This window comes from Bubalus kerabau, chromosome 11 (assembly GCF_029407905.1).
Source record: "Bubalus kerabau isolate K-KA32 ecotype Philippines breed swamp buffalo chromosome 11, PCC_UOA_SB_1v2, whole genome shotgun sequence".
In the NCBI taxonomy this organism is placed as follows: Eukaryota; Metazoa; Chordata; class Mammalia; order Artiodactyla; family Bovidae; genus Bubalus; species Bubalus kerabau.
Genome location: NC_073634.1, coordinates 74254869 through 74275982, shown reverse-complemented (window position 1 = coordinate 74275982; position 21114 = coordinate 74254869). Strand labels below are relative to the sequence as shown.

Genomic DNA, 21114 nt, shown 5'->3' with positions numbered 1-21114 from the left:
ATAGCAAGAGCCAGGATCACAACTCATGCTTAATTATGTCAGGGTAGTAATCCCTCCCCCTGTATAGCATTTTACAGTTACATCACTTCTGAACAGCTCTGGAGAGTTTTCAGAAGCCCACAGACGTTACTGTTAAAGGAACCTACTGGTACCTTTGCTCTTCTGGAGCTCATAATTTGGAGAACATTTCTGGTGCCTCCTGTGCCCTTATGGGGATTGCAGGTGCCTTTCCTTCTCCGGACACTTGGACTAGGCCTCGTTCTTCCATAGGATGTGTTGATACTTCCAGGAACTAGATGGGCAAGGGAGCGGGAGGTCTAGTTCCTCCCTTCCATCCCTTGTTATCACAGTCATAATTCTACTGGAAAGTCACCCAACGCAGGTTCCTAGATGAGAGCTAAGGATACCAGTCACCACCTCTGGACACACAGACTTACAGGATGGAGGAAGCAGACATAGGTGTAATGGCAGTTAGCAGTAAGCAGCCCTCGGCGTTCGTTACTGGGCCAGTGGCAATTCCAGTATTATGGAGTTTTAATGAAGGAGAATAAAAGATCCTAAAATGATGTTTGGGAGGGGAGGATCACCAAATCAAAGAAATTTAGAAATCATCTCTTCCACGCCTTCATTGTGTGGATGAGGAAACAGAGGCGTGAGTCAGCGTCACACAGCAGACACGGACGTGGAGGCCTCGGCTCTGCTTAGCCACCAGCACTCTTTCCACTGGAGATCCTGGCGGTGTGCAAAGTATGTGCACTCTGGAGTCGAGCAGCATTGCCACCTGTTAGCGATGTGATCTTAGAAAACTACTTGGCTTCTCTAAATCATAGATTTCTCATTGGCAAAATAAAGATATAGGCGTCCCCCTCTTTTGGAAAGTTCACTTTATGCCACTTCGCTTTTACAAAAGGCCTACATTAGTGCCTGTTTTCAGTGACCCAAAGACATCCAAAGAGGATTTTCACTTTTATTTTTTTTTTTAAGGCAAAAAGCAAAAATAGCTTTCATTGTTTGTTTTGTGGCAAGCCCTTGTAGAGGCAGCATACACCCCTAGCAGCCGGAGTGGCACCGCCAACCTCGTTCCCCAGGAACCACGCTTGCATCTCAGCATCAAGCCACCATAGCTCACTTTCTGGAATTGCTGCGTTTCTACCTGTGAGCCCAGGTGTCTGGGAATATCATTTTAGCTGCTGGACCAGGGGATTAGCCTGAAAAGAAGAGGGACCATAGCCCTCCTTGCTGTCCCTCCCTCAGATCTTCAAGGGGTATCTGTGAGCACCCAACTAGGAGGGCAAACACCCAGAGTATTGGCGTGACCAGGAGGTGCCTTCAAAAGCCAGTAGACAGGGGCCCAGGCAGCTATGGAAGACAGAGCTTCGTCCTCTAGATGCTGCAAGTCTAGTGGGAGAAACCAAATTTACACCCAGGCAAACAACACTTAAAAGCCCCAGAGAGACTCTCTGGAAAGGAAGAGAATAGTTTATGCTCCAAGGAGTTGATATCCTAAGTGTTCCTCTGGGGGTCTAGTACTCCCCTGTGCCGGCTGATGCCTGGTGATGCTGAGTGGAAGCCTGAAAACACCGTACCCCGCACGCTGCCGTGGTCAGCTCCGCCAGGACCCTGGGCACTTCCTCTCTGTGGGCAGTTCTTTGGTTTTTCCCCTCTTGCTGACTAAGGGGGAGAGGGTTGTCTGTGATCTTGACGGTGACTCACTACCATCAGACAGGCAGCTGGCTTCCCCTCAGCAGTCCAGCACAGGTGAGCTGCATGAGTAGCCCTCCTCCCGACAGGGCCTGCGGACGATCCCAGCACTCTGCACAGGCATCTGCCTGGCCATAGGCAGAGCCAGAGCTGGGCTCCTGCCCATGCAGCCCCAGGCAGAGTGAGCAGATGACTTGAGATGTCCGTTGCCATGGCACCTACCACCTGAGATACGTCAGATGTAGGTGCAAATACGGCAACAAAGTGGACACAAAGAGTAGCTCTGCTCTGGGGTCCCAGGCCTCAGGGAGCACCACAGTCCTTAGCCCCCTACACCCACTATCTGGCCTAAGCTTAGCACAGCCAGATGCACTGGGTCATCACAGCCTGCCCGCCCCTGCTTCCCGGGTAGACGGGGGCCAGCCTTTCTCTGTGGCCACACTGTCGGCTCCTCTTCACAGTGTCTCATCAGGTTCACAGTGGAAAGAGCATCAGCCGGAGAGTAAGGAGATAGGGAGGACGGGCTCAGATTCTACCTACCAGCTCTGGAGCTTCAGGACAGCCCCTGGGGACAGCCATTCATTCGTTCATTCCTGCCTGTGAGGCCTATGGACGGTGAGCATCATGGGGCACTAGGGATGAACCATCACCAAATTCTGCCCTCGAGGGGCTTCCAGAGAAGAGCTAGGCCTTGTGAGAGGGGACCATTAACTTCTCCAGCCCTTAGTTTTTTTCCCTTCCTCATAATGGTTGGAGTATACGGCTGCTGAGGTTCTGTTATAAAATTGTATCATTCTAAAGTACATCTTTAAATAAACCACATGTTTATTACATCGTTTGAGAAATGTTTGTTGAGCTGCAGTGTGTCGGCGCTAGACTTGAAGCTGGGCTGCAGAGAGGGATGAATATGTGCAAAGGGGCTTGCAGTTAAGGAGCTTCTGGTTGGATGTGGCGGGGTGAATAGACAGATGCGGGCAGAGCTAGAGCCCCGGGGAGGAAGGCAGCCCTGGGGCTGGGGGAGCCCACGAGGACTACCCTCCCCCCCCCACCATCCTGCCAGCTGGCCATCTCATGGCCTCCTCCTCAGACCCTGCACCAGGGGATGCTGAGGGGCACAGGCACCTACGGCTCCCCCCAACCAACCCCCACTCCTGGGCAAGGACTGGCCCTGCAGTTGCAGAAGCTGGCTGATGCTGCGTTAGCCCCAGAGGAACTGGCTAGGCTCCAGAAGGCCTCCTGGGAGAGCCTCAGAAGGAGGGAGAACCACTAGGTAATTTTGATCATTTCAGTACCCATTGACAAATACCCTATGATTTAGAAGGAGGCAGATTTCATCCCAATACTTTGATGTCTAGAAATGGATTCCAGTTGGTTGGTTGTCCTCCTAAAACAGCATTTTATTTAATTCAACACATACTGAGACTACAGCCAGCTTTCTCATGGGCGAGGAGCCCGAGCTGTATAAGACAGAGTCTAGACACCAATCTAAACATCTCAAACTCAAGGCAGACCATGGCTGGGCCTGAGGTTAGAGGCCAGTGTGCCATGGAACCCGGCAGAGGGGAGATTGATTCCAGCTGAGGGCGAGGGCCTCTGCCTGAAGCTGCGAGCATGTTCTCAGTGTGATATCAAGCCTTTTGCAGCTCTTGGGTTAGTTTCCTTGCTTTGCGAGCTTAGATTCCTTAAAAACAAACCAGGCCTGCTTGAGGATTGGCACCTCTAAGGAGACTGTGTACATGAACCAGTTATAACCACTTGTTTGTTCCTAAAGCCCATACCAGCAATCCAGGCTGGCCTGGCAGGGCACAGCTACAGATTAAGCTCCCATTGTGCCAGGCATTTGCTCACCAAGGCGCCCAGAGTCGGGTGGGCCATCTTTACAGGGGCTTTTGGAGGGCTTGGGGTGATGGGCATCGAGGCAGAACCAGGTCTCTTTGTAGAGATCCTATTATGAGGATGACCCTTTGCCACCGGAGAGTAACCCCCGATGAGTCAGTCTTTACCATGGCTGTTCAGGACCATGAGGACAAGGCGAGACCACAAGGATGATTAGCAGGACTTGTCTTACACTATTTACAGGACCGCTTTGATTTTCAGACCACAGTCAGCTTGCATATGACTGATTAAAAACATGTGCCAGTTGAAGTCACAGCTGCAGAAGAAAACTCAAAAAAAGAAAGGAGCCTTAGATGTTTAGGAACTCGCCTCTATTTGCAAAAATGAATTCTGACTTGATTTGTGTGTCCTTGATTTCCTGACAGTGAGGTTCGTGTCCCCGAACCACTTCTCCCACCCTGCCCTACCCACCCCCACACTGGCCTGACTCGAGCAAACATCGTAGGGCTTATCTTATGATTGCCCAAAGAAAAGCATTTGGGAATTCCAGAAAGAGACCTCAGAGTCCTATTTCGGAAGAGAGCAGCTGTTTAGGCTTCTGCAGAAACAAAGGTCCCAAGTAAATGAGGCTAAAGGCAGCAAGATCCCAGGGGCTACTCCGTCAGGTCGTGCTCCCGTGGGAAGACGAGCTCTGGTGGCACTAGTATCAGAGGCTCTCTTGACTGAACTCGCTCAGCATCTGTTTTCTCACCTGCAAAATGGGACCATGACTCCTGCCACACGCGGCAGTACTGTGAGCAATGTTCAATCTGCTTTGTGGGCTTCCTTCCTCTTTCCCCGGAGTCTCCAACCTCTTGGGACTTTTTATTCTCTGTTTTTTGTTTTCATTTTCTTAAAGTGGTACTGATTGAAATGTGTAGATGTTGATTTCACAGATTTTTGTCCTTTTGAAAAGGTCCATTGAATAAATCGAGGCTTATAATTCCAGCAGGGAAAACCCCTTTTGATGAGAAAGGCTCCTAATTGCCTTTATCTCAAGGCCTCTGAGGATTCCTCTCTCAGCTCCCTGTCCCCACTCTCCTTAGTGCCCCCAGAGCCCCTGCCCAGGAGCACCTAGATGATGGATTTTCCAGGCATTGTTACCCGCTGGCGACTTAGCTTGAGCTCCCTGACTCTACCTCTGCTCAGTGGGAAGGCAGACATGGCCGAGAGAAACGAGCCTCCCTCCATCTCACCACTGCCTGTGGTTCCCAGAACATGTGTTCAGAGCTCTGCATGTTCGCAAAAGAGCATCCCAGATACTGATGAGCTCTGCCTCCCCACAAGTCCTAACAGTGCCTCGAGGCCTGGGCTTGGCTGGTGCCTTGACTTAACCAGTGAAGGTCAAGACACAAAGAGGTTAAGTGGCTTGCTCAAAGTCACGTGGATTTCTCAGAACCATCACTGGGTGGCACCTAGAGAGGACCAAGTATCCATCTGCCTTTTGGAGGTGAGGAGCCAGGCCTGGACTAGAGTCCATGACTTCTGCCTCGTGGCTCAGGGCTCTTTCTGCTCACCCCGCTGTCTCTCCTTTTCAGTACTTGTTGTCCTGGACAGAGAAAGATCTGTTCTAGGACTGGGCCAACTGTGATACCCCTACTTCTGGTAGCCAGAGCCACGTGATTACCTTAAACATCTGTCAGGCCCACAGCCCACCTTCCCCCAACCACACTCTTGACCAGAACTGCACACAAGAGCACACCCAGAACTCAGGCAAAAGCCAGCCAGGGATGCAGGTGCCTCCCGCTGCAGAGCCCATCCTCAGATACCATGAGTCCACCTCCAGCCACTCTGGGCTGCATTTCAGGAGGTTCACAGTGTCCTGACAACTTTGGCTGGGTGTCAAGTCCTGAGACCAACCATCTCTGTGCCTCCAACTGCAAGCACATATGATAAGTGAAAAGTGATCCAAGAAGGCCCAGAGGAAAGGATGATCTGGGACCTTTCCATCCACACAGGGTTATTCTCTTTTTCTCTTTTGCAGCCACACATGCCCTGGCTGTTCCCAGGGACTCAGTCTTTCCCCCTCAGACCCAACTGGGTCCCCATGGTAACAGTTGACATCTATTGATCAAGTAGTATGCCAGGCATCAGGCCAAGTGCTTACTTGGAGCATCTCATTTAATCCTCATGAGGATTACTCTTTAAGGTAGGCATTATGGCTCCCCTTTTATAGGCGAAGAAATTAAAGCTGAAGAGGTGAGTCACTTGCACAGGTGGGACAGCCAGTAAGGAGCAGGGCCAAGCCTTGAGCCCAGGTGTGGCTGGCTCCAGAACACACAGTGCCTGTCTTGCACAGCCTCCAGCCTGCGAGGCCTTGGAGATCATCGAGCACAGCTCCCTGCCTTGAAGATGAGGGATCTGGTGCCCAGAAGGGAAAAAACTTACTCCTGGACCCCAGACCCAGAAAAGCAGACCCACTGAGCTCCCCAGCACCCTGATTCCTGACCTCAGGGAATTCCCTCCTGGCAGTGCCTGTGAGCTGAGGCCAGGAGCCAATCCTGCTTCCAATTCATGGAAGACCTATCAGACCTCGGCCTAGAGTCAGTTCTTTAAGTTTTATTCTGTTGACCTGAGACTCTGTGACGGACCAAGTTGTGATTTTATAAACCCAGAGCGAAGGAACTGAGGTCAGTGGAAAGGGTCAGAACCTGATGTCGTCCTCAGGCATATTTAGCTCTAATCTGGTCTAAAAATAATTTCCCTTCCAGTGTGAGTAGAATGGGAGCTTGACTGACTCAAGGCCTCTATCCTGCAGGTCCTTTTGACCCGTGAAGGGGGATGTGAGAAGACCTTCCCTTCACCACCCCTGTAACACACTTACACTTTTGAAGCTTACCACACGCTTTGTCTTTGGGTCAAAGAGTTTTTTTAAAGGTGACAGACTAGTGCCATTGGCAAGTGATATATTCTGAGCAGCTCTCCACTTTCTCTGATAAAAAAACCTGAAATAAATGAAAACGGTGCTTCAAAAAATATATATAAATGGCTGGGAGCCAGTTGTCATTTTCCCCTTCCTCCCCCTTTCCCCGAGCTGACTTCGTGCGGCTCCGTGTTGAGAGGCACTCACTGACAACAGCGGGTAGCATCATGCCTTTAAATAGCCCTGCGCCGTACTGCTTCCCCTTGGCGTCACACAGTTTGCCCTGGCAGGGAAAGCCCAGGACAGAACAGGAAACTTCAGAATTTTCTTGAAGAAGGAAAGAGCTTGCTGTAAGACTTTCTCCCTCTTGCCAAGACCTTTCTGTCGAAGGAGCTTGCACTGGTGTGGCCCCTTCCCCCAGAAATTTCCAAGGAAAAAACAGCTGAGGAGATTCGCTTCATCAGATTTGCCCCATGTGACACCAGGCATGAGGAGAGAGCATGGGAGAGAGGTGCCCATCCTGGAGCCCAGGGCCCCGTTTCAGCAGCAGTCAGTCCCACTCCCTCGTCAGGCACCTATTGTGGGGCCGACGGCCTCTCTCTATAGTGTCCTCACCTGTGACCTAAGACAGGGGCTCCACCCCACCCAGTGCTTGGACTCCAGATGTCCTTTGGGCAGGAAGGCAAATGCAGTAAAGGTTGGCAGCAGCCCATTGGTGCCGGACCCCCTGAAGAAGGGCCAGAAGGCCCCCCTCCAGCAAACACAAATTCTGCTGGGGAAATAGCACGTGAAACACAGAGAAGGAATGAACAGCCCTCACGACTGGTGGCGGCAGCCATTCAACAAGCTTCCTTCCCAAACGTGGTCCTGTGAGAGCATCACATCAGGGTGGGTTTGTCGCCCCTTCTCACCCTGGGGAAACAGAACTTGGGGCTTCTCTTGCCTGGTCCACCTGGCTGTAGATCTGGGGCAGCTCCTGCCTCATTGCAGTCCTCCTCCCCATAAGGATGATTGTGGGCAAGGGTTCCAAGGTTCTGCGGCTCAGAAGAGGTGGCAGATTGGCTGGAACCAGGATGGTGGAGAGTGTTGATCCTTCTCACTGACAGTCGGCATAGGCTGAAGTTTGAGAATGGACAACACTTTTGCAGTTTTCTTCCTCAGAATCTAAATGTCTCATCTGCCTGCTTTCTGGGCTTGCTCTCTTTCACCCCGAAAAGCCTGCAAGGGACCTGCTTTAACTGCTCTCACAAACCGGTGGTCATCAGTAGTTACCTTAATTACAGCCATGAAGTCCTCACCCGGCACTCCGTACAGGCCAGGCCTGTGGGGCCACCGGGGAGACGCGCTCCCCCCTTGCTGGAGCCGGCAGTGCCACCCAGTCCACAAGCCGTGTGCACACCTGAGACATGCCCAGAAGGAGCACAGAGAATGTCTGCACTCTGGCAGAGAACCTTCTGGTGACCAGGGAAGGCTTGATGGAGGCAAGGGCATTTGGCCTGAGCATGACTAAAGGCCTGGGGTGGTAATGGCATGTGTGAGGAAGAGCAGGCGGCCAGACGGGAGGACGTGGGAGTGGAGGTTGGCGTCTGGACCGTGCGTGGGCCTCAGGGGGCTTATGACACCCCCGACTGCTCTCTTCTCACCGGTGGACATTCCCTCGTTGCCTCTCACGGCTTCAGCACGTCTGCCATCTGCCTTTAAGTGAGCACCCTGACTCCTTAACATGCTTCTGATCTCCTGTGACATCACAGTGAGGAGACTCATCTGTAGGTTTTCTGGAAGAGGATCTTCAGCTTTCTTAGCTTCTCAGTGGTGAGGGCAGGGCATGATCCCAAAATGTGACTGAGGAAAAGTGCAGATGACGATCACGGCACTCCAGGCTGCGGGTTTGGGCAGATGAAGGGTCTTGGTTGGGATAGGGACACAGACCCACACTCAAAGAGAATTCATTTACCTGCAACAGGAAGGTGAAGCCTTGCATCCCAGGAAGAAATAGCAGTGTTGTAAAAGGTAACAAGACAGGGAGCCCAGGGTGTGGGGACACCAGGGAAGAAGAGGAGGAAGCTGCAGGATGAATTCGCTGCAGAGGTTTAGGGAGAAGTGGAAAGTGAGGGTCCTGTTACAGAAGCACCAGGGCCCGACGCACTTTCAAATGCGTAATAGCGATGAGCACATCCATGTGGCACGCACTGGCTTGGATGAATGATAGACGTTCAGGTCATGATGTCCTGGTTGGAAATGTGAGACTGGCAGTTTGGGAGAGAAGGACTGGAGATCCAGATTCCAGGGGCGGGGATAGGTGTTCTCTGCTGAGGGTGTTTCAAGCCTGAGAGGAAGCGAGGGGAGTAGAGAGCAGGACTGAAGAGGCCAAGGAGACATGTCACCTGGAGGTGAGGAGGAGCAGGGAGAGGAGGGAGGGAGCAGGTCTGAATGTGTAGTCCAGGCAGTAGCTTCCAGATGCAGGAGCCGCTGCAGAGAGGCTGCAGAGGCTAGGACTGAAAAATCTAAGCAAATCCCTGAAATGTGAAAGGGGGCTTCCTGTGACCTGGCGTTGCGGGGCGGGGATCAGGCAGGTGTCGTCAGTGACGTTCTGTGTGGCTACCTCATGGCAACCCGGGGGCTGATGGGTTTGTGGGGCTCCTCGCCCAACATCGAACCACTCGTTTGAGCTTCTTGACTCCTGAGCGGTTCTCTGCTCTTTTCTCACGGGTGGCCATCACCTCATCACCTCTCATAGCTTCAGCACGTCTGCCTTCTGCCTTTAAGTGAGCGCCCTGACTCCTAATGTGCTTCTGATCTCCTGGGAGCCTGGAGCACCAAGTTTCCTAGGACTGTATCCTAAATATTAATAGCATAGACTTGGGTGAGGTACCTGAGGCCTTTATGGTACCGATGGTGACAGGTCATCTAGCTCGTGTCCCAGGTCCGGGGGAGCCACTGCTGGATAAGTCAGCTGCTCTGATCTCACCGGCATCAGGGGCAAGAGAGGGGGGACCGGGAGCACACAGAGTGCCGACCCCAACCTCCCCGTCTTGTTGCCCTCCGCCTCCCACCATGCCCTTTCTCTTCTGGAACAGTGTTGCGTTCCCAGCTCACGTGCAGCAGTCCCATGCTCCCCAGGCCTCTGCCCCTGCTGTGTCTTTTCCTGGAACGTGTAAAATGCCTGCTTCACCTCCTCCTCCATTGACTGCCCCAGGCTGGTGCCTCATGGCAGCTCCGTAAGCGCCCTCACCACAGCAGTCAGTATTTCTTCTGTGTCTGCTGCTCCTCAAAACTGAGCTCACCTGCATGGGGTGCCATGTCTGGAGCATCTCCCAACCCCTGGCACCTCAGACTGCCAGGCACAGCCTCCTGCTTTTGAACGGAAAGTCTGCTTCTACGGGTTCAAATCTGGGTGCCAGAAGAACCAAATGGTCCGCCCCAGATCCTGTCACTAGTCTGAGAAGGCTCTCCTGACACCCAGCCTGATTTTCTTTTCAGTAGATCAAACCACGAGCATGTTTGCAAATAAATGGAGACCATGGTTCACTTAGAAATTCCTCGTATTAGGCCTTGCTTATCTATACGCAGGAGACCTGGGTTTGATCCCTGGGTTGGGAAGATCCCCTGGAGAAGGAAATGGCAACCCACTCCGGTATTCTTGCCTGGTAAATCCCATGGATAGAAGAGCCTGGTGAGATACAATCCACAGGGTTGCAAAGAGTCAGACACAACTGAGTGACCAGCACTTTTTTCTTTTCTTTGTCTGTATGAAGTTGATCCAACTGAGTGAAAAGTACAACCCTGTTGATATTTCAGATCACGAAAATGACTGGTTGCTTGGCTTGGTCACTCTCTGGCTTGTAGCTTGGACCCTTGGTTTTGACCTGGGAAAGGGCAGACAGAACCTGAGTACTGATGTCTAATGGGAATTGGCAGCCAGGAAGTTCTGAATACAGGCCTTTTAAGCATCCAGGAGAGAGAGCACGGCAGTGAACTGCATGGACCTCTCTTGGAAAAATCCAGAAGGCTTTGCATCAGCAGAGAATGAAAATCCGACCCAAGATGCATGAACAATAAATAACAACTGTTCTGAGTTAGGTTGAAAGCTCTGAGTTGCACTTTTTTTTTTTCAAGTTGTTTGTGCTAACCACAATTTTTTTTTTCTCCCCTTTTCCCACCAGGGCTTATTTCAAAACCTTTGTCCCTCAGTTCCAGGAGGCAGCGTTTGCCAATGGAAAGCTCTAGGAAACACCAGTCTTGAGAGGTGGCCAGCCAGACTGCTCTGTCCACATGCGTGTCAGCACATAGGGCTGCTTCCTGGAAGCCATTGGAATGTCTTCATGGCAGCGTTTCGCTCACACAGCAGCTTTGCTCTGCGACTGGAACCCAGACTTGAGCTGGCTGGCGGGAACCTGGGTCCCGGAGCCCCCGCCTCTGGTGGCTCCCTCTTTGTTTCCTGCAGTATATTTCTTAGTTGAAAGAAATAAAGTCACAAATCATGATGCCGTATTTTTCCAGGGAAAGTAAGACATCCTGAATGCACACACCCTGATTCCAAAGCCTTTGTCTCTGAGACCTCTAAGTTTTCAGATTAAATGCACCTTCGCTTTTCTCTTCCCCCAAAATGAGTGCCTGTGTGTTTCACAGCCCAGTGTGTCCCATCTTGGACAGTCCTCCAGAAGCACTTGTAGAGGTGCTGCCTGAATGAGCCTGACCAGCTGGGCCCAAGACCGGCGCTCAGGAGCAACTAGGTTCTAGCACCAGCCTCGCCTCCAGGCCCCTGTGTGTGCTCCAGGTACAAGGCCCGTCCTGACCCAGGAGGCCATCATTAAAGTCATTAAAGCTTGTTGAATGCCTCAAGAAATTTCTCTCTCTCCTCCCGTCCCTCGTCCTGATGCCACTGGGAGAGTTGTTTGGGCTTATGAAGCACTCTGTGAATTATACCTGGAAGACACAGGTAGGGTCCCGTGGGCAAACCCTGGGCTCAGGCCTGCCAGCTCTGCTGCCACCCAGGAACAGGACTGGGCGAGGTACCCTGAGCAAGCTCCATCTTCCCTAAATTTGTGGATTATCAGAGCCGGGTGGGGTTTCAGAAGTCATCTGTTTCCACCCCCGAATCCCTCTCCCCTGCTACTCCCTTTAGTGTCAGAAGTGAAAACCAAGGCCCACAAGCTAAAGAAATACTCCAGTAAATCAGGGCAAATCTGGGAGCTGAGAGCCATCACATGACTTCCCTCAGCTTACACCCAGGCTGGCCATGGCCAGCTTGTCCACTTGACAAGGTCTAGTTTAGTTTAGGGGTTCCACCCTGAGGGCTTTCAGCCCCGGAAGTGGGACCCTGGCGTGGAGGCGAGAGAAACAAGCTGACCTGCGTGACCTGGGCTCCTTTCTTCAACTCACCTGCCTCCCACCCTGTGTAGGGCCTGCACAGGTGGAACCCGACCCCTCACTGTTCCCTCAGCTCCTCTTGTGGCTCCTGGAGCCCACATAAACCTGAAAGGGAGCCAGCTCAGGGCCCTTGTGGGGGCTGGTGAGAGACACCCCTCCTTCCTGTATTCTCCAGCACTCGAGAATGTTCTCAGAAGGCAGGGGAACCACTAGAAGAGACCTCTCAGCCTGGCTTCTAGGTGAAGGGCTGCCCTCCTCTGGGATCTTTCACCACGTGAGTACTTCACCTTGAAGCCTTGGGAATTCCTGTGACAGAGAACAGTCCGGTGTCCCATGTCCGCACCCCAGCTCTGTCGTCAGCCAGCTGTGTGACCTGAGTAAGTCCCTTCCCTGTGTAGTCAGAACCACCCAGGGAGCTTTTTAAAGAACCACTGCCCAGGGCCCCACTGCCGGCCTGCTGAATCACATCTTGTTAGCTGAGGCTTGGGTGTCTGGATTTTGATAAAACTCCCAGGTGATTCTGTTGAGCAGGTGGTCATGACCACACTGGAGTCTCTCCTGACTGTGGCCAGCTGCCTGCCTCCTCTACATCAGGCCAGCTGCGGGCCAAGCTCCATGCTCCTGCTCCATGACACGGTCACTTAGGACGGAGGGCATGGATTGGGCTAACTGCACACGGAACCAAGAGTAGACTGAGTCAGACTTTGTTTCAGACCCAGTAGGGGTTTCCAGCTCGAGTTCTAGCAGGGGCTGGTTGGCAGGTATGAGATAGGTGCGATCACATGGCCTGGACCCTTGGCATTTCAAATAGTAGTGACAGCAGCCAGTACTGGGCAGTGCAGCCCAGGAGTGGCCTTCCTGCCCTTGCCAACCTCTAGGGGTCCAGACAGCTCAGGCTGGCCAGATCGTCCATGGTAGCCCACACATCTGTGAAGCACACCTGACCAACTAGAAGTGCTATCTGTGCTTTATCTCAGCACATCTCTACAGCAGACCTGTGAAATAAGCAAGTGAGGAGGAAACAAGATCAGAGAGGTTAATTGAGTTACCCATGATCACCAGCTAGTCGATGCCAGTCGGGACTCAGCCCATGCTCCAGATCCAGTGCCACTTCTCACTTTTGTCCGTAACTCTAGGAAACAAGGGCTTCTCTGGTGGCTCAGCGGTAAAGGATCTGCCTGCAGTGCAAGAGATGCAAGAGACTCAGGTTCAATCCCTGGGTTGGGAAAAATCCCTGGAGTAGGAAATGGCAACCCACTCCAGCATTCTTGCCTGGAGAATCCCATGGACAGAGGAACTTGGTGGGCTACAGTCCATGGGGTCGCAAAGAGTCAGACACGACTGAGCAACTAAACACACATGCACACTAATAAACAAACAGCTTTTTCCCCAGTGAAGGATGATGTACTATGTGTAGCTTTGTGAGCGTGGAGATGATAGGATTTTTGAGACTTTCAGCCCCAGTAGCACAGAGGGAAGGTTTGGGCTGCTTTTCTTAGGGGCAAGCAAACAACAGAAGGTGACAGTAGCCACTTCAAATTCAAATGCCAGGGACTCAGAACCAGTATTTGTGAGATTTTTATCTCCACCCCCAACAGCAACGGAAGCAAGTGGCACTTGTAAATGGGCGACAGTCGCCTGTGTGTTTTTTAAACACTTCTTGCTAGTTCGGCCCATCGCTGTATTGTATCTCCACACAGAGTGCAGCCCAGGACTAATTAGTAAATGGCTATAAAATGCTTTGAAGATGAAAAGTACCATATATGAGAGCACATTATTATTACCTCATAAATTCTGTCTCCAGCTTACTCAGCCCTTGTAATTTCAGTTGCATCTTTAAGCTCAGCACAGAGAAGGAAAAGGTGTTATGAGTGTTTGCTGCTAATAGCTGGATCAGGGCATCTCCTCGGGTGCCAGGGAAGAGGCAGAAGAGACTGGAGAAGCAAGTGTTCATCCTTCTCCCAGCCGTTCGGCTTCCTGAGGACCCACCACCAACAGAGAGATGGTGCTTCGTTAGAGAGAGAGAGAGAGATGGGGCCCATTTACTCCTCAGGATGAACTGAGAAGTGGGTGAGCTTGAGGAGGAGAGAGACTTATATTTGAATCCTGGCTCTGCCCACTGAGTCACTAGCAAATATATAACAAGCTGTTCTTCAGCAGTTTAAAAAAGAAGACGAGGGTAGAAGATGAGGATTGGGGGGAGGAGGAACATCCTTTTTATCATTTGCTGCTTTTCATGGTGTGAATGCTCCCACCATGACCAATTCCAAGCTCCCAGCATGAGGTCCCTAGACGCGGGCTTGGGGAGAGCACAGAGAGCCGCATGGTGGAAGCCTCTTGGAGTGAGCAGGCTCCGGTGTGGATCTTAAATCTCGCTGAGTTTTGTTATCCTCATCTGTAAAATGGGAATAAATACCATCTGCCTCCCAGAATGGTGAGAATGAAGAAAAGTACATGAAGCACCAAGTAAGGAGCTTGGCACACAGAAACATTTGCTAAACCATAGCTGTTACAGAGCAGAAAAAGGACTTTTTGATGTTGACTTTGGCCTTTTCCTAATAAGTCAGAATGTCCCTGCTTGGACTTCCCTGGCAGTCCAGTGGTTAAGACTCCATGCTTCCACTGCAGGAGGCATGGGGTTGATCCCTGGTGGGGGAACTAAGATCCTGAATGCTGTACAGTGTGGAGACCCAAAAAAGAGTTTTGCCAATGAATATGGCCTTTGGAAGAGTGACCCTGTCTTTATGACTAGGAAGAGAAGATGCTGTCATCCTGATTTTAATAAATGAGGGATTAGATGTATCCATGAATGTTCCCTCCTCCCCTCCCCCCACACCAGTCTTGGTTTAACTCTCAGCAGGTCCCCAGGCACTCGAAGTGACCTGCTTTTTTGCCCCCACCTCCCATGGGCAGGAGAATCAGAACAGCACAAGCCACTTTTGCTTCTGACTCAGTTTCGGTTCCTGACAGCTACAGGTCCTTGTTTTGGAGTCACAGCCTAGCCAGAGAAACGACCACACTTGGTTGGCCTGTTGCTTGGGCCTATAAATAGAAAAAGCCCAGAATCTGCCCCAGTTCATGGGGACTGGCCTGTCCCACAGTTCTTAACGTGAATGTTAAAACAGCAGCTAATGGTAAGGTGACATCGAATTCTCTCAATGGCATCGTCTTAATTCACTGGTGCTTTTAAAAATGAAAACAAGAGAAGAAACAGCCCCTTTATGTATCTTTGGTGCTTATGTGCAGTGGCAGGAGAGTAAAAGCCGAGAGAGTAGACCAGGTATGTAGCAGTCACAGTGTGCTGAGCGGAGGCCACACTGATCACTGCCTGAGGGAGCTATGAGCGATAATTCCATACTAGCTGCTTTCCTTTCTTTTTCACAAATATTTATTTATTTACTTGGCTGCTCTGGATCTTAAGTTGCGACACATGGGGTACTTGATCTTAGTTCCAGCATCCAGGATCTTTAGTTGCGGCATGTGGGATCCAGTACCCTAGTCAGGGATGGAACCCAGGCTGCCTGTACTGGGAGCCCAGAGTCTTAGCCACTGGACCACCAGGGAAGTCCCACTAGCTGCTTTTCTAATCCTTGCAACAGCTAAGCGAGGTAGGTGTTATGATCCCCATCTTATAGAGAAACTAAGCCTCAAAGAAGTTAAATAACTTACCTACAGACAGGAAACTGGTACATTTCCTTATTCATCCATCGTTTCTAACTTTCCCTCCCTGACCCTCATTCTCTCCCTTTCCATCCCCTTCCTGATTTCACAAAGGAAGTGAACTCAGATCTCTGTTTCTACTTCCTTTTTCCATCTTCCCCAAATGAGAGAGTTATTGAGCATCTATTGTGTGCATAGCTCTGTATAAGACACTCATATACCTGTTTTCGCTATTTTCCCTAGGAGGAAGAGGGGCTTGGATGGTTGGGACTGGTCAGGGTCAGATGCCCAAGGCTACTGGTTCCAAGGCTAGGCTTCACACAGTGGTTCTGTGTGTCTGTGCCCCAAGTAAGATGCTCTGCAGCAGTCTTTGTAAACATGGATAGGTCTATGTGGCTACCTAAATATATATATAAATACCAGTTGATTTTCAGATGGTTGAGCCAGGGTCAGCCTACAGTTTAAAAAAAAAGTCTGACTTCAAAGCTTGTGCCATATTCTCAGGTTAAAGTCCAACACACACTTGGTTGAAATAATGGCCTAATATCTGGGAAAAACAAGATGAAAATAGTTGTTGTAATCATTAAGGAAAATTACCAAGGTATTACCAAAGACAGCAGGATCCATGACTGACTCCAGGTTAAATATGAAATAACTCCAAGGGTTATTTCCTAACAGAACTCATGTTTTTTTCTTCAGGGTTCCCACATTGACTCCTTCATTCTTCTCTGATTCCCTGAGAAGAACCACACTTTACAAGCCTGCAAGGTCATGGTTGGGGTCACAATGAATTATGACTAATGGTGGCAATAAAAGTAGCCCCACAGGCCCCAGGAGTGACCAGATGGCCCTCCCTGCCCTGTGTCAGCTGCCTTGGTACTATCTTGGGATGAGCCAGATGGTGTGGGACACACTTGTTCCTCCAAGGCAGAGCCCACCACCCCCTTCTTTAAAGCCCCCAGGGGCAGAGTCCATCTACAGAGGTCTCCTCATTCCAGGGTCTCTTGGAATATGCTCTTGAAGCCGGTTTAGAAGCCACTCAAGAAAATTCATTCCTTTTGATTCCATGACCACATTTCTGCCACAAAATGGAACTCCCCAGCTCCCGGAGACCTGTGGCTGTTTGAGTAGGTGCCAATAGAGTAGAAGCTAGGAGGGTACCAGGTACCTCTAGAAATAAGGTGGTGGATGGCTCTCAATAGTGACACTGAGTGATATTCCAGGCCCTTGTTCCGGGTCCTTCGCATCCATTGCCTTCTTGGTCCTCTGACCCTTCAAAGCACTAGGAGAGGCCACTGCTGCAGAGAGGGAGTCAAAGGGAGGGGTCAGGGCTCTGCTGGCAATTCCTGAGAAGGTCAAGATCATTTGAGGAAGGCAGCGTCCCCCACCTCCCCAGGGGAAATTTTGAATGACATGGTTCATGCGGGTGCATGAGTTCAAGTAGGTTCTTGGAGGGGTTTTCCCTTGGAGTTATTTTATAGCCCAGCTGGAGCCTGGTGTCATGCCATGCCTGGGAACACGAGGACTGGGGCAGGGGTCACTGACAGGCCAGACTGCCCTGAGAGGAGATGCAGTTCACCTGGAAGTGTGCGCACGCCCGCACATGCACACGGCCGGGGACTTAGCTGACCTGACCCTGCTTATCCTGTCCCAGCAGTCACTCCTGGGACTCAGCGCAGGCCCAGGCCAGGGCAGACGCCTCACCCCAAATCCACGCCGTGGTGCTTGGCCTGTTCTGGCCAGCGGGTTGCACAACCCAGCCATCTCCCCACTTGCCACCTGCGCCGACAGCCCCGGCTGCCCCCGGGCCGCCCCGTTGCCTCACCTGCTGTCACCCTAGCCTCCGGAGCTGGTGGCGCCTCCCCCACCTCGCCCACTCCAGCTGCTGGCTGGTCAGCAGCCGGCAGCCACCGAGCAGTGACCCCTTCCAGAACTCTCCCCAGGCTGGAGCCTCGTGTGGGTGAAGCCAAGCCCTGGGCTAATTGGCTTGTTGTTGGAGTTGAGGCCGTGGGCTCTGGAGCCAGCTGGCCTGAGTCAAATGCCGCCTCCACCACTTTCTGGAGGCGTGGACTTGAGTAAGCCGCTTGACCTCAGTTTCCTACCCTGCGAAATGGGGCAACTGCCTGTGTCCTGGGCCTGGCAGCGGACTTGGTGAATCCAGCCATGAGGGCCGCTGAGACCAGCGTTGGCAGAGTCAGTGCCCAGACAAGACTGTCTGGTGTTAGCGCATTTTCAGCCTGACGCAGGCTGTTCCTCGCCTTCTTCTTAACTGCTTCCTTTCCTTTAACATCCCTGCCCTTGAGCATCACCTGACCAAAAAAAAAAATCCTTTTCTGCTCCTGCTGTCCAGTCTCATAGATGCGGCTCCTTCCTAGAACATCTGGGAGCCCTTGCTGCCAGCCTCCTGCAGTCCCACTGGCCCACAGCTGCCTCCTCCCCTCCCGGGGTCCCCAGCAAGCCTGTGCTGAATGAACCTGGGCTCCTCAACTTGTCACTTCTGTCAAGCTCCTAAGACCTCCTTTTTTCAGAACGTTTTGCTTATTCCACTGCATTTCTTAAGGAATCATTTGAAACCAATGACTTAGATACTTGCTTACATTCCAGTGAGCACCAGAGACTGGAAGTTACCTCACTGAATGGGCACGTTTCCAGTCAAAACTAGAACACTTTACTAGCTGGGGTTCCTGCTTTCTGGTAAACAGGCAGTAGGTATTAGCCTTCCTTAAAACCTTGACTATCGATGGTGGACCTGTTTCCTGCCTTTCGGACCCCCGGTAGAAAAGCCTGGTCTGCCTGGGCCAAGCCCAGGGGTTAAATGGAGAAACAGAAGGAACTCCTAGTGTAACTATCCCAGCTCCCTCTCTAGTACCCCCTCCTCCTCTCTCTCACATGTGAGCCACCCGGGTCTTGACAGGCCGCCCAGAGAGTGAAAAGCAGGTTTCCAGGGCCGGAGACGGTAACGTCATCCAGAAACCTTGAGGAGAGTCACACACCCATGGAAGGGAGGCCAGCCCTACTGAGGCTGTAGGAAGAGATGCCAGGGCCATCCTGGAACTGAAAGATGGACTGAGTTCAAGGAGGACACAGGTGATCCCAGGCTGTCAGTTTAGGATAAACGGATGTGAAGTAGAATAGAAATCAGTGCCCAGCCAGGTAGCCCTCCATCCCTTCCACACTTGTTTATTGAGTACTTTCTGTGGGCCCAGACGTGGGAGTTGCTTCCCCAGAAAGTAGGAATTGAATTCCGTCTGTCAGCACTCCGCCCCTGATCCTGGCACTGAGGCTGTACTGATGATAAAACCAGCCCTGCCCCAGAAGAGCCAGGAGGATAAGGCAAGTACCAAAGGTCAGTCTATTCAAAGCTATGGTTCTTCCAGTAGTCATGTATGGATGTGAGAATTGGACCATAAAGAAGGCTGAGCACTGAAGAATTGATACTTTTGAACTGGTTTTGGAGAAGACTCTTGAGAGTCCCTTGGACTGCAAAGAGTTCAAACCAGTCAATCCTAAAGGAAATCGATCCTGAATATACACTGGAAGGACTGATGCTGAAGCTGAAGCTCCAAAACTTTGGCCACCTGATGCGAGGAGCTGATTCATTGGAAAAGACCCTGATGCTGGGAAAGACTGAAGGCAGGAGGAGAAGGGGATGACAGAGGACGATATGATTGGATGGCATCACCGACTTGATGGACATGAGTTTGAGATGGTGAAGGACAGGTGAGCCTGGCGTGCTGCAGTCCATGGGGTCACAAAGAGTTGGATACGACTGAGCGACTGAACAGCAACAACTCCCCTCACCCCCCACTGCTGACTGGGAAGACAGTGATGAGCTGTGTGGTGAAAGCAGATTCACCCTGCACATCAGGGAGGGCTTCCTGGAAGAGGGGCCAACTATGCACACATTCAGCCTCTTGGCCCCACTAATACTTTATCCCTTTACCTCACCGTGATGTTCCAGCTTCCTGGCAGGCTCTGCAACGGGGCTAAGGAGCACATGATGCCTAGTTTGGATGTGTATTCAGTTATTGCTGAGCATGTACTTGTTGCCCAGGCACTGTTCGAGAACAGCAGGGCATAGAGCATAGCAGTCCCTGCTCTCGTGAAGGTTCCACTGCGGGGAGAGCACGAACAGGATACGGAGGAAGTGGCCCACATGGTAGACGATAAGAGAGGAGGAAAATCAAGCAGGGAGGGGGAGGAGTGTACTTTTAACCAGGGTGGTTAGGAAAGGCCTCACTGAGGAGGTGACATTTGAGCCAAGACCTAAAGGAGGAAAGCGAAAGGGGCAAGGCATGGTCCTCCACCTTCCCTTCCCAGAACCTGCTCCATCCCCAGGGCCTGGTGTGGACTTGCCTCGGGTCCCCTGGGAACCCATCCAGAAATTCAGTGCCGGAACCCAGAACATCCAGGGGTGGCAAGCAAAGAGCAGTGAAGCCCTCGAATCTCCCTGGGACACAGGAGGTCTGGGCAGTGAGGAGAGACCCGGAGCCCAGCCCTTCCCCCGTTTCCCACGCTCTCAGCCCCTCTCTCTGCCTCTACTCCTGCCGCTTGGTGGAAAAGGCAGGTGGCGGGGGCCCTGCCAGGCAATGGGCAGCTTTTACTGTGGCTTTTGTCAGTGGATCACCAATGTCTGGGCTTCTGAGGGCCATCAAGATCATCGGGGCTAATGCTAACTCAGGTGGGCAACCCGAGGCCCAGAGAGGAGCAGGGACCCAGCATGAGGCTAAAGCCCAATCTGACTCCAGCGATTTTTCACCTTCCTCTTGAACTCAGATGAAGTGCAGTGGCTCAGTTGTGTCCGACTCTTTGCGACCCTATGGGCTATAGCCTACCAGGCTCTTCAGTCCATGGAATTTTTTCAGGCACAGAATACTGGAGTGGGTTGCTATTTCCTTCTCCAGGAGATCTTCCCGACCCACGGATCGAACCCAGGTCTCCCGCATTGTGGGCAGATGCTTTACCATCTGAGCCACCAGGGACGCTCAGCTGAGGCAGAGGCCAAGCAGGCTCTTCCCCAGTATCATGGGGCCATGGTGATGAGGAGGGAAGGAAGATGCCCTGAAGGAAGGCAGGAGGGTCGTGATCTGCAGGGGGCCTTACCCTGTCAGGGCCACCTTGAACGGGAAGGCGGGGGAGGTGAAAGTGCAGCACACCCCCCTGTACCCCCACCTCCAGCTACTCTGCAAACCCGGGGGCAGACCCCGGGGCAGTGGCCCAGGAGGAGCACCTTTTTTCAATTTTCCCTCAGGCCCTGCAGACACCCCCCCACAGCCCTGATGCAGTTCCCCTGGCCTATTTTGGAAAGGCTCCCTGGCCAGCCTGGGCTGTAGCTGCAGCTCGCTATTGGAGAGCCCGTGGGTCTGGGGGTGCCGGAGGGGACAGTGGTAGCTGGAACGCTGGCCCAGCCCTGGGCTAGTCACCGCTTTCCTCCTGTCCCACCTGGGAGCCACGGCACTGCATCTGTTTGGGGTACTGTTTTCTCACATGGTGTCCATTCCCGTCCAGGCCGGATGTATCTGCTTTGGGCTCCTGTCTCTTCTTGTGTCAGCCCCTGGCCCACCCAGAGCCCCACCAGAGCCACCCTTACCCCACAGGCGGGGCTACCACACCTGTCCACTGTGGTGGGCCAGGGCCCGGTCCTC

The 21114-nt window shown here is 52.2% G+C and overlaps 1 protein-coding gene across 2 annotated transcripts in view; it reads left to right on the top strand.

Moving 5' to 3' along the window:
• The window catches only part of BABAM2 (BRISC and BRCA1 A complex member 2), a 470493-nt gene extending 459420 nt beyond the window's left edge, over positions 1–11073 (top strand). Inside the window, exon 12 of one of the 2 annotated variants that reach the window (XM_055540629.1) lies at positions 10603–11073. In XM_055540629.1, coding sequence (XP_055396604.1) covers positions 10603–10666 — 64 coding nt within the window. In that variant the 3' untranslated portion in view covers positions 10667–11073. Of the gene's footprint in view, positions 1–2162; positions 2527–10602 lie in introns of those variants that run through there. The other variant, XM_055540627.1, reaches the window with a different exon arrangement.
• The last annotated feature ends 10041 nt before the right edge of the window (positions 11074–21114 follow it).